The sequence below is a fragment of the Rhineura floridana genome, chromosome 2, assembly GCF_030035675.1.
Source record: "Rhineura floridana isolate rRhiFlo1 chromosome 2, rRhiFlo1.hap2, whole genome shotgun sequence".
In the NCBI taxonomy this organism is placed as follows: domain Eukaryota; kingdom Metazoa; phylum Chordata; class Lepidosauria; order Squamata; family Rhineuridae; genus Rhineura; species Rhineura floridana.
In genome coordinates this window covers 177186130-177203577 of record NC_084481.1, presented here as the reverse complement: position 1 = coordinate 177203577, position 17448 = coordinate 177186130, and the positions used below count along the sequence as shown (strand labels likewise).

The 17448-nt window shown below is 40.5% G+C and overlaps 1 protein-coding gene across 3 annotated transcripts in view; it reads right to left on the bottom strand.

Moving 5' to 3' along the window:
- DPH6 (diphthamine biosynthesis 6) overlaps positions 1-17448 on the bottom strand; it is a 374050-nt gene that overhangs the window by 120128 nt on the left and 236474 nt on the right. For all 3 annotated transcript variants that reach the window (XM_061611524.1, XM_061611525.1, XM_061611526.1), the window contains exon 13: positions 4535-4777. In XM_061611524.1, the coding sequence (XP_061467508.1) occupies positions 4535-4777 (243 nt within the window). The remainder of the gene's footprint in view (positions 1-4534; positions 4778-17448) is intronic.

Sequence of the window (17448 nt, the reverse complement as noted above, 5' to 3'; positions counted from 1 at the left end):
ACGGGGGGCGTGTCTCTAACGGATCATCGGAAGACACCTGCTCCTGAGTAATGGGCTCAAGGTCAGGGGGCTGCGTCACGCTGGTGGCATCCTGGGAACTGCTTGGTAAGGGAGGAGTTGGCACTTTCGCTGGAGCTTCCCCCAACAGGTCCTCAGCAGCAACTGGGGGCAGCGCGCTCTCCTCCTCGGAGACTGCGCCATCCGTGGGAACTGGCTGGAATTCAGGCTCGCTTCCCCCCCAAGGTCCCACTCAGACTCAACAACCCCCAAGCCTTCTGTGTCTTCTGGCAGTGGAGGCGCCTGAAACTCATGCCTCCCCCCCTTCCTGTCCTTTCTGGGAGAGCTGAGGCTCAACACTAGTGCAATTCCTAAATATTTTTCAGAAGTTTCATTTTAGAAATCGTTTTTCAAAAATATGATGACTTGTACCTGATAACCTGAAGACATAAAAGGCCATTTCTAAATTATTTCATCTGAAATAAATAAAAAGCAGACATGAATTTTCAAAATTCAGTAAAATCTGACCCTCATGAGATGATCCTAAGCTTAGCTTTTCTTCTCTTTTTTATGGTGCATTTGACCATCATGCACACATAGTAACACTGGAAAATGTCCTGCTTGCTATTTTGTTTCAACAGCTCTCTGCTTTTATTCAACAACAGCAGTTACAGCAGTATGAACATGCAAGAACATGCAAGACTCATGTGTACTTAAGCTACCCACTCCCTTTCCAATTATTGATGTGCACATGTAATAAAGAATACAGTTAGGGAGCAAAAGAGTGGGAAATTTCAAATAACATGCAAAGATAAGCAATAAAAAAGGCTGGAAAGTGGGATGCAAAACAAAACAAAACAAATGGTTCTCTTTGTTGTACATGGTTCCTTTCCCATACTAACAAGCAACGGTGATTATAATATGGGAGGTATCAGCAAGGATAAAGAGCTGGTGGCTGGAGTTCGGAAGGGATGTAAACTGTCACTTGACAGCTAAAAACAAGTGGTAACAGCAGATGAAACTGAACAGACAATCAGGTGGCAACAATCAAAAAGAAAATCAGGCACAGGTAGCTTTACCATCTCGGGAAACTTTCAGGCTTCAGCCCTTTATAGAGCCACCTGGTGCAACAGGGGTGGTCTAGAGAGAGGTGGGTGGGTGGTTATCCATAAACTTTCTCAAATGCATCATCAAAGAGTAACTTACATATGAGAAACCACTGAAAGGAAGCTTTGAAAGTAAAATAAAAGTATGCACAACAGGATGGAGTGTGTCTGGGGTGTCAGCAAAGTTTACATTCCAGAAAACAGTGTAGAGTGAGACTGTATATCAGCAAGAGCAGGGTTCAACCTCTGAAGATAAAAAATGTTGAGTCAGAGCATCTCAACCAACTATGGAGAATAACTGAGATTTGGGAAAGTGAGGGTGGATGGCTAGATAGGTGAAGGGGTGGGGTGGGGGAGGAAGTGGAAGAGCAGTAAGAATTATCATATTGCAGAAAACATAATGTGGATTCAGATGAAAAGAAAAGAGGCTTGCAGGTGAGCATTTGGAAGTGATTATCTTCTGAATGGACCCACTTGGTACTGATAGTTGTTGCTGCTCCGTACGCTGATCCTAGAACTCTAGACTGTAAGCCCCATTTAGAGTCTATAGGAGACAACCAATGGCCCTCCAGACGTTGGTGGACTATAACTAGGGGAAGGGCCATAGCTCAGAGGTAGAGCATTTGCTTGCAGGTATCCGGTGCAATCCCCGACATTTCCATTTAGGGCTGGTGGAGACCCTGGCCTGAAACCCTGGAGAGCTGCTGCCAGTCGGTATAGACATACTGTACTGAGCTAGATGGATCAATGGTCTGACTCATATAAGGGAGCTTCCGATGTTCCTAACTACCATAATCCCTGATGATTGGCCATGCTGGCTGGGGCTAATGGGACTTGGACTCAACATCTGAAGGTGCACAGGTTCTCCATCCCTGGACTACAGAATGAAAAGTGGGATTAGACGCCAGCAACCAAACCCTACTCCAGCACTCCTACTGTTCCCAACAGGGAATGAAAGCCAGGTTCACAGTGAAGCCAAGGGGTCTTCTAAGGAAACTGGAAGTACTAACTAGAAAGCAAGGAGTAGCACAAGGAGTCAAATTTGGAAAATGGGTTGGGAAGCATTGTGGAGGAAGCTGTCGCAAAGTCGGCTACAGTTTAGGCCAGGAATGGAAAACCTGTGGCCATCCATATGTTGATGGACTACGTCTCCCCTCACCAATGGCCCATGATGACTGGGGTAAATGGGAGATGGAGTCCAAGAACAACACTTGAAGGACTACAGGTTCCCCATCCCTGCATTACAACTCCCTATGAAGCACGAAAAAGCTATAACCAGCACAGATTCTGCACCCCAGCTATAGAAGAGACACTATTTTCCCGTAGGTTTGCTTCAGGAGGTTCTTCTGTTTCAGTGGAAGTAATTTTTGACACTGAGGTTTCCAAAGTAAAATATTTCTCTTCACTACTTCTCCAACCCCTCCTTTCACCCAACCTTGTTGTCATAGATTTGAATTATCTCCATTTTATGTAGATGCTGCATAGAATAACTGAAGTGAGTGGAGAGGAGGAGGAGAGGAGGAAAGAAGATACTCAGCAGACCATTGCTGTAAGTAATGAGAATAGGACATACATCTGTGAGCCACTGTGGTGTAGTAGTTAGAGTACTGGACTAAGACCTGGGAGACTCAAGTTCAAATCCCCACTCTGCCATGAAGATCACTGGGAGACCTTGGAACAGTCACTGTCTCTCAGCCTAACCTACTCCACAGGACTGTTGTGAGGATAAAATGGGGAGGCAGAGAACCACATAACCCACTTTGAACTCTGTGGAGGACAGGTGAATATAAATACATATATACATCTGTACATTTGAATATTTTGACATACCTATTGTACTGGGAGAAACCAAAGTAATGCATAGAATTTGTTAGGTTTGTTTAATAACAATCCAGTTCTGTGGAAGATATATTTATTTTATGGGCTCCTGCTGAGAGGAAGGGCGGGATATAAATCAAATAATAAATAAATAAAAATATATATTTTTATTTATTAAATTTATATTCCTTCCCAGGGGTCACACTCCCTCCTGGCCCAGGGCAGCAAACATATAAGTGATAAAACAATTAAAACATCTAAAACCAATTCCAGTGGAAAAGTTCTCTACTTAAGAGTCTTGTCGCTTGCATAGCACACCCACACTTTACCACATCTACTTCACATATCACATATTCTTGTCCATCAGGTAACACCTTGTATGTTCAAGCCCATTATGATCAAGACACTGAGTATCTTAATATTCAAAAAGATTTACCTGTGACTCTGGCTAGATAGGAAGAAAATCTGGCACAATGTGCCTGTCTCCTCTAAGCTGAACTACAACCTGTGTGTCATAAGAGGTGCAGAACCTAAGTTTCATCAGAGCATGATTTCATGTTCTAGACACTCTGGGTTAAATCCAAAGATTGCACATGTGGAAAGCTGCCCATGTAACAAACCTCTTCCCTCCCATCCTCCCTCCACTCCCCACAGCTTCTCCAGAATGTTGGGAGGGCCCTCCTGAATTGCATTGGCACCGTCACAAGGGGCTGCACTGGGAGGCAAAATTGCCCCAAATCAGATGGAATGAGTTTGCATGAGTGGAGCTCCACTTGCACAAGGCTCCTCTGCCCAGTTTCTCCAACTGCAGCCTCCTATGACACCACACACACCTTTTAGGAGTGCCCCAGGCCTCCAGACCTTCTAAAGAGGTTTTCAGGAGCACAGGAGCTTACAAGGGAGAAGAATGTGGAAAAATGGGTTGCACAACTGCATTCCGTTTGCACAATCTTTGGATCCAACCCTCCATATCTTAACTTAAATCAAAGCCAGCTGTTATGTGTGTCATAATATTTAATCTTAATGGGCAGAAGGGATTGAGATCCAGTGGAGACTCCTGCTGGAGGAGTGATTTCTCCCTCTTTGCTACAGCTACAGCACCATCTCCCATGCTACTCCAGAGGGATGTTTAAACTTAATGTTTACTACTTTAAAACTTCCTCAGAATAAAATGAAATTTAGACTGCAAAAGATGAACTTTGCAGCTATCTTTGTAAATAAGTGCTGAAACCATTAAATGTGATGAGAAACTAACCTACCCTCCTGAAGAAAAGGATATGGGCACATTTATTGCAAACACTAAATACTTTTCAAATATTTCCAGCTGGAATTGGTTGCTCTTACAGGACTTTTTAAAGTTTTCGCTTTGGGGAATTAAGACAAACTTGGTGATGAATATATCTTTCTATTAAGCAATTTTCTGTTTCAGACGTGCACCGCCACTTATGAGCCAGAACATAACAGCTCAATCAAACATTATTATATCGGTCTTACTTGAACCCCACCAAAATGCACTGAGAATATTCTGATATTACTTCAAATCTGGGGGGAAAGTCATAAACTGTTATTTTCAAAGCAGGAAAAAAAGAAAAGAAAATGGATATCACATATACCTTTTGAAGTTCTTTTAATTTCTTCTGCCACACAGCTTGAGCAACAGAAATGTACTTGCTGTCAGTTACATAACAGTTTGCCATAAGTACATGGTGGAGTTCAGCATTGTGGCTCATGGCTCTGAGGACTTTTTCAACATGGCTTAAGGAAACCAAAGCCTCTGCTTCCATGCCAGCACCCACTAGCTGCATAGTACATGGCACTAGCGCAATTTGTCCAGCACAGTAGAGAATGTCTCCAACCTAGAACAGAGCAATAATGGGGAAAAGCATAAGAAAAATGGTGGAATTGTCTTCTAGATTTGCCATGAGAGGATGGTATAAAATTATCTTTAACTTTCATACAAAAGAAGCAAGTATATCTGAGTAAAGGTCATTCCTGACAGGGATTTAGTTGCATCATAAAAAGTACACCACTTTAATAAGCTTGAACCAGAAAGTTAATACATGGACACACACACACACACACACACACACAAACACACACAAAATCACCTTCAGACAAATCAGCAAAATATATACACACATGCTCGCATAATCACCTTCAGACAAATCAGCAATGAATTGAACAGATAAGCCAGCAATATGGAAATGTAACCTCTCACAAAGTCACAGGATTTCCAAGGTATCACTGTAAGACTGTGTCACGTTTCAAGTAAATTTGTTTACAACCTGTCAACTCAGGAGTGCACAAAATGCGGGGGGGAGGTGCTATTACAGGTTCTAGTCAGCAACAATTCTCATTAATTTGAGGCAGACATATCAGGGTCACTATAATTCCCTATGGTAGATGGCCTCCAAATAGTAATTTTTCCCCTCCCCTCCCCCAGTGAATAAGACAATCTCACAAATATTTTTTAAGAGTCATTGGTTGTGTTTAGAGTTGAAAAGTTTTGCAATGCTAATTTGTTTGTGATTTATGCACTTTCATACACATGCATTGTAAAATTTACATACAATTTACCATTACTTCAGATTTTAATGAGCTATGGAAACGTCATTTATACAGTGTTCTTATAAATACAGATAAGTAGCCAACCTTTTACTTTTTTTTTCTTCCTTTACTGCTTTATCTGAAAGGCTTAGGGTAGTTACAGCATTACCCAGGCACACTCTTGGATAGTGGTAGTGATTATGGCTAGAAGTGTATGTGTGTGTAGTTTTTTGTTGTTATTATCTTAGATACCAACTGCACCCTTTCCTGGAGAAAGTGGATCTTGCTTCAGTCATTCATGCCCTGGTCACCTCCAGGATTGATTTCTGTAATGCACGTTACATAGATGGCTGCCCTTGAAAGTCTAAATGCTTCAGTTGGTTCAGAATGCAGCTGCTATGGTTTTGACAAGAGCCAGACAATAGTTTCATACTACACTAATCATTCACTAGTTTTCCAGGTTACGAGTTTGCTTCGATTCGAAGTGTTGGGTTTGATTTTTAAAGCTCTAAATGGCTTGAAATAGAGTAAGGGTAGCCAATGTGGTGCCATTTAGACATTGTTGGGCTGCATGAGCCCCAGCTAGTGTGGTCAATATTAGTCCAACAAGATTTGGAGGGCACTACATTGGTTACCCCTCAACTAAAGAACCATCTCCCCACATGAGCCTGCCTGAGAAATTCATTTTCAGATGTGGTGTCTAGGATTTGCAATAGCCTCCTAAAAGAGGTAGGCTTGGCCTCATTGTAGCTTATTCTTATAGCTCCTATTTTAGCGACCTTTTTCAGACTTTTAAAAAATAAGGATGCCACTGTTGTCACTTTTAAACTTTTTTGGTTTTTTGATTACATTGTATTGTATTATTTTATTCTTGTTCATTTGAAAACCATATTGATATATGCGTCTCTGTTGCCTTTTCAGCACCTACTGAAGTCCTTCCTCTTTCAACAAGCTTTTTAAGAAGATACCTTATCCCAGTGGCACTCCAGATATTGTTGGACTGCACCACCCATCAGCCCCTGCTAGAATGGCCAATGGTCAGGGATTATGGGAGTTGACTTGGAGGGTCAGAGGTTCCCAAGCCCTGCTATAGCCTTCAGAATAACCAATAACTTTTAGAATATTTCTACATGAAGAAAGCAAGCTGAAATTTTGGCACAGAGACCATGATTATTAGAAAAATCTGGGGGAAGTATTGTATCTCTGCCTCAAAACAGAGCACTCAAACATGTGCCCCAAAATGGTTATGGTGTTTTCACTTTAGGAACAACAGAAAGCCATAATTTGGTACACATGTAGCCCAAGATACTTTATTTACTACAAAAGTTTGAAAATTGGGATTTTCTCTGTATGTTTCCTTCTGAGGGGATAACAAAGTATATCCCAAAGTAATTAAGATACTGTTCCACACCTAGAAAGCTAAAACTGGAAAATGCTAAACTGACAGAACCCATGTCAGCTGTCAAACAACACAGGACAAGGCCAGGCTATGAAGTTTACCTTATAGTAGAGGACAGCATCCAACAACAGAATACACAGCACATTGCAGTGGAGAAGCTCTGTTGCCTCTTTACAGACTTGCATCAGTCTTGTGGGAGAATTCCAGCAGAATACAAATTTCCTCTGTGTATGTGTGTGTGTGTGTGTGAGAGAGAGAGAACATTCTAACACTGTTTATTCTCCTCTCTTCCAAAGCCTAATCTTACAAATTAAATAGGTTATATAGTAGGTAAATATATAGGTAAAACAGAGAGCCAGCATGGTGTAGCTGTTAGAGTTCTGGACTAGGTCCTGGGAGATCCAGATTCAAATCCCTTTGGCTAGTCAGATAACCTATCTCACAGGGCTGTTGTAGGAATAAAAGAGAAAGAAGAACCACGCATGCTATCTTGATCTCCTTGGAGGAAATGTGGGGTACGAATGAAATAATAAAGAATATGATTGTGCTGTTAATTTCCCCAGCTGTACAAGTGGCAATCAATGAAGTGGAGTGCTGGTGGAGAAATTATCCTGCCACACATTTTGTGGTACTATTTGTTGATGTTGGAAAGAGGAGGAAGAGAGGCAGGGATGCTGTTTTTGGGGGGCAGCCACACATCGATGCCTAATGCATCCAGTTCCAGCCCAAGCTATCCTTATTTATTTAGCAAATTGCCTTACCTGACAGTTCAAGACGGTGAATCAATAATAAAAATACAAAAAAACAGCCACAAGAACAATACATTTAAAAAACCTATAAAAAGTCACATAAAATATCTTCCTTAAAATGTTGGAAACTTAAGAAACAAAACCCTAGCAGCAGGAGATACACGCCTTAAAACCAGTCACAGAATAAAATGGTCCCATACAACAATCCAAATGAGCCTCCATCAGGTGAGAGCTCCATAGCTCATGATTATGGAGAAAATCCTGTTCCCTGTCCCCATATAAATGGACAACAAGGAAAAAATGGAATAGGTAAAAGGACCTCCCTTAATGACCGTCAAGTTCATAAGGAAGACGGTCCTTCAGATATTATAGTCCCAAACCATAATAGGCTTTTAAGGTCATTATCAGCACTTGGAATTGTATCGTTATACAAGTTAGCATAAATTACTTTGGGGAAATTATTTGCAGAATGTGTGTGTATGTTAAAAAAAACCACTCAACCTGATGTCCTCAAAGACATGGCAATCAAACCATGTGACATACCCATATGCAACTCCAAATCTGTCCTTATAAAACTGCCTATGTCTCACAGAAGACTCACACATGTAGCTATTGGAAGAATATGTTAAACTATTTGGCAATCAAATTCTATGATTAGCAGCTGAAGAGGGGGAGGCGGCAGCAAAGAAAAAATATAATAGATCAACTGACACCCATCAACTATATTTTTAAATTGTTTAAAGATGTCTAAAATATTGTTTTGCCATGCTATATATAACCAACAAAAATTGGAAGAGAAAGAAATGCAATTAATATTTTTGTTAAAAAGAACAAATGGTCTTTGTGTGTGTGGGAAGGGGGATGTGTGCTATTTAAAAACATGTGCCATTGAACAAGGGAGTCCAGCCAGCTATCAAGTGGCATATTGACAAGATGAGCAACAAATCCAGGAAGAAATTATTTAGAGGGTTGATACATTTCTCAAAAAGAGTTTATTCCAAGGCGAATAGACAAGGCGAATCCCTAGTGTAGGTCATTTACATTATTCCACTAAAAAAATAACTTCCTGTTTGACCTCTATTTTGCATGCACCCCCTCACCAAACATTAATTATCAGTTAGAAAGAGTTGTTCAACCAGTTCATTTCCCCTATTCTTGAACAGATTGTTTGAGACATAACATGAATACTAATTACCGATAAAATATCTGTCAGTGTTTTGAAATATGTACCAAGATAACACCGTATTAAAAGTCTCCTGGATACTTCTGGTAAAATTAACCCACATAGTTCTTTAAAAAAAAGTTGAAAACAAATCTTAGAGTACTTTGAAGAAAACTGGCAAAGCTTTTGGCACCAATTCTGAGAGAACTGCCTTCCTTTCTGAAATAACAGTTTGCATCTTTACAAATTTCTAAGATGGCAAAGTGATAGGTAACCGAAGCATACAGCTCAGTGGTTTAGGTAAGAAAACGCTGCTGTTGCATGAACAGAAGTCTGTTGAGTGAGTGGAGCAGCTGCATTGGATACAACCCCATTGTTTTAGTTGTGCTGCTCAGAATAAGATCGAGGGCCAATTCAAATTTGGGTTTGTTTCATAGTGGCAGCCATTTTACAAAATAGCCTCTGAGATGGTATGTGATTTTTTTCTCATTGAAAGGAGCTAGTTAAAAATTAACATCCTCAGAATAATTAGATAGCCATCAGGGATGTTGTTTCCAAAGCCGGCACCATTTATTTCTTGTAGTGGTTTTGTCCCAGGGTGAGAGTCTGTTGGTTGAGATCTGCTCCCCACCAAGTGACAGGCGGGAAGGGGGTGCACACACCCTAGGAGACTTCTGTGGTGTGGTGTACTCTTTGTGGAATTTGGGGGGGGGAACCTGGAAGAATACGTTTGAGAGAGAGGCAGGATGAAGACAGCCCACCATAATTGATCATTCAACAGCAGGCATGGCCATGGCAGGTGGGTTGGGAAGGGGTCCATAATAAAACCTTGCTCATACATGACTTAATTGTGGATGAGCAGCCTGGGCTGGTGTGCAAAAACTGTGGCCTGGGGGACAAGTGGGGACTGTGCCTATTTGGGAATAGTCTGCTTTGGATGGGGTTGCACTCCCTCTGAAGAAGCAGGTATGTAGTTGGGGCTACTCCTGGAACCATCTTGGTCACTTGAGACACAAGTGTCCTTAGTGGCTAGGAGTGTGTTTTATCAGCTTCAGTACGTCAGTTACAGTTGTTCCTGGATTAGGTGACCACTGTAGTCCATGCACTGGTAACCACAAGACTGGATAACTGCAATGTGCTCTATCTGGGGGTCCATATCGGGTCCAGTACAGAAGCTTCAGCTAGTGCATAATGCTGCAGCTAGACTGTTGATGGGAACAGACTACCACCAACACATGCCACCAATATTAAAAGACCTGCAGTGGCTTCCCATCTGGTTATGGGCCAGGTTCAAGGTTCTTGTACTAGTGTACAAAGCCCTGAGCAACTTCAGCCCAGGATATCTTAAGGATCACCTTACCTCGTATATCCCAGGTTTATCACTGAGATCATGTTGGGGAATATTAATTGTCCCCCATGAACCACAATTCATGTCAATTACAAGTCATGCCTTCAGTGTAGTGGACCCAATTCTATGAAACTCTCTCCCATTAGAAATCAGGCAGGCAGCATCCCTGCTAAGTTTTAGACATCAGGCTAAAACAAGTTTATTTCATTAGGCCTTTGGACCATAGATGTTATTCTAATGTTTTGTTCTTCAGTATTTTAATCAATGTTTTAAATTTTGTATGCACTGCGTTTTAATTTTTGAAAGCTGCTTTGAGACCCAAACATGGTGCAAAAGTAGGGTAATAAATGAGCTGGGGTTTGGGACTTCATTTCTCGGGTCCTGTTCCAATGTTCCTAACCACTATACCATGCTGAGTTTCCAGTTTAATTGTTGGTAATGCTAAGATTTCAAGTTTTGTGGGTGTTCTGTATATTTTTACATAAACATTCAGTTAAACATGCTAAAGTGCTTACAAGACTGAGTGCAAATAAATATGGTGTCTTATGCTAAGACAATCAAACTCATAGCTCTTACAACAGATCATGTAGCTAGTAACAAAGTATGTGATTTGCCAGCATAAAAAGGGATGTGAACTTCAAAACTAAAACCACCAAGACTATAACACAATGCTCTAACTAAAGGTACTGTTTGGTATAGCTGGAGTTTCATGACTTAGTGCTTTGTTGCTTGAAACAAATTAATGTGGACTTAATTCTGATCCAGGAAAGAGGGGAAATTGAGCATTATGTTTAGCCTTGAGCATAGATCGCATTGATAATATACATCCCACATGACCTGAACAGAATCTTAGGGCCCAATATCAAGAATAAGATAAGATAATGTTCAAAAATGTCAGTAGGTAAGGAATCACGGGTAGGTGTGAACAAGACTTTGTAACCGAAGCACTGTATCTTCGGGAAGCTGCTAGCAGAGTGCAGCATGGCATGTTGCTTATTGACTGTAGCAGGAGGTGCAGAGGAGGATGGAAGACCTTTTAAATCTCCACTCCATACCTAGACAGCACACATTTAAACTCTGGCAAACAAGGTGAAGTTCTATTACAGTTTTTAGGTGGGGTTACATCACCAAAAGATCCTCCTTGGCGCAGAGTGGTAAGCAGCGGTAACGCAGCTGAAGCTCTGCTCACGGCCAGAGTTCGATTCCAACGGAAGGAGGAAGTCGACTCTCCGGTAAAAGGGGTCGAGGTCCACTCAGCCTTCCATCCATCCGTGGTCGGTAAAATGAGTACCTGGCATATGCTGGGGGGTAAAGAAAGGCCGGGGAAGGAACTGGCAATCCCACCCCACATATACGGTCTGCCTAGTAAACGTCGCAAGACATCACCCTAAGAGTCGGAAACGACTCGCACTGTAAATGCGGGGACACCTTTACCTTTTTTTACATCACCAAAACACACAAATCCAGCTACCACATTTGGCTCTTTAACAGTATTATTGGTCTATACTTGAAATGGTGGGTTCCTTCTGTTCCAATAGGCCTCTTCAAGGCCAGACTTTCTCCAGGAATTCTGTCCAGTGACTTTCAGAGATAACACCCACAAATTCAATCAGCAGAGAGCTATAGTGACCACCCCATTCCCACACAGCAACTCCCCCTTCCTATTGGCACTAATATAAGGTAGTGTCCTTCAAATATTTTAGAATACAACTCCCATCAGTTCCAGGCAGCATAGCGGCTGTCCCAGGGCACTAGGTTGATGAAAGATGTCCTAGGGATACCAGTATTTCACTTTTAAAACCTCAGCCTTCTGCTGCGTGAAGACCCCTTTTGGTTCCCAAGTGTTAGGACTCCTGCCTGGAGCAGCAGCCTGGTCTCTGATTCCAGCACTGAGGGACCAACCATATCTATCAATCTACAGTACCAAAGGATAACCCAGGCCCCAGTATCATGTCCAGGCCTGAGCCACAGCCCAAGCCCAGCAGATCAGGGGCTCTAGAGCAGCCTTTCCCAACCGGTGTGCCTCCAGATGTTGTTGGACCACAACTCCCATCAGCCTCAGCCATTGGCAATGCTGGCTGAGTCTGATGGGAGTTGTGGTCCAACAACATCTGGAGGCACACTGGTTGGGAAAGGCTGCTCTAGAGCCTAAGAACCCCCAAGTCAGGATGTCTGGAGACAGTACCTTCTAAGTCTCCCAAACCAATATGCCAGAGACTCACATCCCCAGATTGCTCCATCAATGCAGAGAAGAGGAAATGCCCTTGGAGAAGGTGGTGACACATGACCTGTTTTACTCATATCCATATTACTTGACCCATGTTACTTACACTTATACGGGCCAGAAGCTTTGTTGAACTTTGCTGTGGTGACCTTTACCTGTTGTTTTAGTTTTATTGCTGTTTTGATGTTGTGATACTTATATATTATGACTTTGTACATCGCTCAGAGTGGCTCGGTTTCCAGCCAGATGGGCGATAAATAAATCGCAGAAATAAATAAACCTGTACTACTTAATCTATGTTACATCTACCTGCCCTATTCTATACTGACATCACCTTTATAAGGTGGCAGTAGAGGCAGTTAAAGGACAGCAAAGGAAAGCCTCTCAAAGTAACTCTTTCATTGTGACAGCAGCCCTTAAAAGGGCCAGGGCACACATAAAGCTGGCTACTATGCCAAGCCGAAAATTGTCTACCCTTGAAGCCAATCCAACCCTATTTTAATTTGTTTTATTTATTTTAAGTGGATGTTAAATGCTTTAATCTTGCTAATGGTTTAATCTTATTTTAATGTAGAATTTTGAATGTTTTAATCATATGTATTTATGTTGTTGTAAGCTGCCCTGAGTTCCACTGGAAAAAGGGCGGGGTATAAATAAAGATAATAAATCAATCAATCCTGGAAGCAAGCAGTATTTCACTTATGGAACTATATAAAGGAAAATAAACAAATAAAAGACTATTCTCTTATAGCTGACGATGGTCATTTAAAAGTTCCCAGCCAACTTCACATACCAGGAGTGATCACAAAATACCATGTAAAAGTGTTTAGTAAATCCTACTAAAAGTTTGCAACTTTTCCTCTGAAGCCCAAGTAGGACGGAAAACAGTCTTGCTGATGACATTTGCCCAACTGATATTTCATATCCAGAAATCCACAAAGATTTATTAAAGCTCTTTCAGCAAAGCATTTTATTCTCCTCCCTCTTTTTATTGCAAGGGCACAGCTCTCTACATAGTTCTGGCTACATGCAACTTAGTAGCAATGGAAGTCTCACATTTCCTGCTTGCTGCTGACACACTGGCCTAGTTTGCATGTCACAGTAAGCCATGGGCGAGAGGTTCCCCACCCTGTCCTGTCCCATAATTCACAACAACGTTATTTTCTAATGGCTACATGCTTGATCATGGAAACAGTTCATGGAAACAACTAAAATAAGTTATTTAGAGCAGGGTCTGCTAGCTTCATTCCGGTGGCTTGCAGCACATCTGTGAACGACACTGACAATTTCAATTCTATGGAATTAAAATTGTAATACAATAAAATAAAAATATAAGAAATAAAAGCAGCACTAAAAATGCAATTAAAAACCACACAGCATCTAGTACAGCACATTTAAACTGCTACAACAGGCAGAAAAATCATTAAATAGTCCACCAAAAGCCTCAGCAATTTTCAAGGGGCTGCAGGGAAAAAAGTTTGAAAACCACTGATTTTGGAAGTGCACTGATTAAAATAAGGATGCTGGTTTTGTAGATTTGGCAAGTGATATCATGGTATGACATACGGAAAGACGCAAAGCTACTTAAGTGCAAGTAGTATTTGTTGGATTTAATGGAAAAGAGACTATTTGACATACAACATGAATATGATAAAAATGAATATGATAAAAAATAATTTAATAGCATTTAAAAATAAATAAATAAATAACCAAGGCAATCACCTTGGAAGCATTTTTGAAATGACAATATAATTAGCCCAGAAGGAGTTGTCTACCTGTGTCTAAAATAAAAAGGAGGTAATATACAATAAAATAAACCTTTGTCCTTGCACTCCGATATCTGAATGATTGCTGCCCTTTAAGAGGTTAAAGTTCACAGAAGATTCAGCAGTGCTAGCTCCCCCCTCACAAAAAAACAAAAACAAAATAACCCTACATTATGTTCAGGTAAATAAGCACAACTGACAATGTGTTAATTGGCTGCCTCTGGGTCAGTGATGTGTACCTCTGACCTTATAGAGTGTTTAAATCAATTAAAACTTCAGGCAATAAAGACCTCTTGCTGATTAAGTTAGATAGAAATTATCTTTTCTAAAGGGATTACAGCTTTAAGGTGGTGAGCCTTCAATTTAATATATGGTAATTCCTTCTTCCTAGTCTCTTGTATTTAGCTAATGGCAATGAAATTGCATTTGGTAATGTGGAATCGTTTATTTAACTTTCTAGGGCAAACAGAGTTTTCAGAAAGTTGTTACTGAAACAGTTGGTGCATGCTCAACAATTTAAGAATATATGAATCCATATTACCATTGTTTGTTTGTGCGTGTGTGTGTGTGTGTGTTTTCAGGTAGAGGTACAGATTCAGAACATATTACATGCTGGCATTATACTTAAAGTGGTATATTTGGAAACACAGAAATTAATTTTTATTAGACACACAGTACTGAAAACAGTTTTATGAAATATTTTTGATTCACATCTTAAACAGTGAGTCAGTTTGTATAAAACATTCCTGATTTGAAAGTGCTGATGGCCTGTGCATACCCTTCTCCTCATCTTTGATTCTCTCCCTCCCTAGTTGGTCATTACATCTGAATCAGACAAACGCTGGCTTGCTTAAATAAGAAATGAAGGGAGAAAATCTGAGCATGTTGGGGGCACAAGGGATGGTCCAATCCTGGAACATGTTCCTGATCCCCAAAACTATGTTACATGCGAACTAGCCCAATAATTTAAATATGAAAAAGATATTGTTCAGTTAAGTCACATAAACCAAAATTAACTGACACCAATATCCATGAATTAGTGTGACCAGAGCTGATTATCCATAGCCATATGCATTGATTCAGTGACAGCAATATGTGCACAGATCTGTTCTAATAGGGGTACAACAAGGTGCTGTGTAAGGGAAACCCAGCTTACATCCAGTAATTCTTTGTGGATCTTCACTGAAAGGTGACTACCAGAAGCTCCTTTATGTTGACAGGGTGATCTTCTGAATCCATTCTGGGGGCCTACCTACACTTTACACAGAAGTGTGTGCAATAAAAGCTTGGCAGTCAGAGGAAAGTTGGAGCAGAAACTTAGCTCTGTCCCTGCCAGCTGCTTCACCATTCCAAATGTATTCATTTACTTGCTACATTTCTATCCCGTCTTTCCTTCCAGGACATCTCAGTGTCATACATGGCTTTTTCCCTGCCACGTTTTCTCCTCACAACCACCCTGTGAGACTGAGAGAGTATAACTGGCCCAAGGCCACTCAAGGAGCACTGTGGCTGAAAGGGGATTTGAACCTGGATCTTTTCAGTCCTAGTCCAACACTGTAAGCACTACACAGCAGTAATTCTCCCCCCTGCTGCCACCATTTGCTTTCCCTGTGGGGATTCCAAACATGTTTTTGCTCCCATTTTGCTCCCATGGGGGAAGGAGATTCGTAGTCGAAAAACAGGCAACATTGAAGGGGTTAACACCCCTACATCTGCTGCTTCTCTGCTCCAAATAACTGATTATGAAGTTGCTTTTCCTAAAAGGCTCCTGCTGGAAGGGCGGGATATAAATCAAATAATAAATAAATAAATAGGCCATCAAGATTCCATTACCTACATTTGCATGTAATGTGCAATCAGTTGGTTAACTGAGATGCACCAAGTCTCTCCCTTCTCTGCCAAACCATAAGAATTTTGGAACACAACAGGGCAGTAAGAAGCCATCATTTCAAAACAGCAAAACGACTGATCCTATTCACTTACTAAGCAACCTAACTTGAAACAGTACAGAACCAATTAAAACAGAATAGAGAAACTATCTAGTTTTCAAGCATAATTAGGACTGTGTGTGTTTCCTCCTAAAAGATCTGAGTGATATACAAAATGAAAATAAACATTAATTAAAGTTTCAGTCTAAACAAATAAATAAGCATGTCCAATTTTTAAACAGGGAACGAAGATCGAGAGGAGGAGTACCAACTACATTAAGGGATAAAGAATTCAGTGTTATACATAAAATAGTAGGCTAGTCAGACTTGACAGCACATTAAGATATAATTCTGGAGCTAATGAGTAAAAGAAATGCAGGAGCTTCTGGATTTTAATAAGAGATGATACAATCACTGATGAAAATAATTCAAATCAGCATGGATATACACATTTTTTAACTAGCCAGGGGAATGCAAGAAGTTTAAATGAAAAATCTCAACATATTAACTTGGGACAGGAGTTTAGTGGGGTGCCGTAGGGATTGATGCTAGGTCTGATTTTGTTTAACATCTTCATTAATGCAATGGATGATGGGATTAGCGGCATACTAATGAAATCCACAAAGCACACTAAGTTGCAGAGTGTTATTAACATAAATGAGAAAAGAGAAATAATACCAAAGGCTCTAGACAGGTTAGAAATACCAGCTGGAAACAAAAATATGAGGTTTGATGGGTAAATGCAAAGAAATCCTACAGCATATATTCTATAACATTTCTGAAAACATAAGGATGGAAGTAAAAGTAGCTGAAAGACAAAAGTGACCTATAACTATGGTGGTAACAGACAACAATCTAGCTATATTATTACGCTGGATTACTGGTTTTATGTTTTAAGGCACCACAATAAAAAGGAGGGTGGTGACAGACATAATAGATTACTGCCTTCAGTTTTGGAGACTTCAAAACAAGAATGATGTTGGGGAAAATTTATAGCAGAGGAACCAGGCAGCCCCTTAAGGTTCTGACTGATAAGGAAAGGATTTTAAGAGAAAGCTAATGACTAAGAGAACCAAGTAACGGCAATCATATTTTGAAGATGTACCCACTGTAGAAGAGAAAAAAAATATTGAGACAGAGGTGTAGTGAATAGTTTAAGATGAGTTGTCATTATTATTTACTGAATACATGTTTACTTACAGAAGAATACAGACAATATGGGTCCTTGCACAAAGGAAGCATATACTGTATCATACAGAGTATATATTCTGCAATCTTTGTATGATTTCTGTCAAGATGAAAGGTAGTTCATTTTAAGAGAGAGAGAGAGAGAGAGAGAGAGAGAGAGAGAGAGAGAGAGAGAGAGATGTGATCTCACAAATCTCAAAGTATTAAGGAACATAT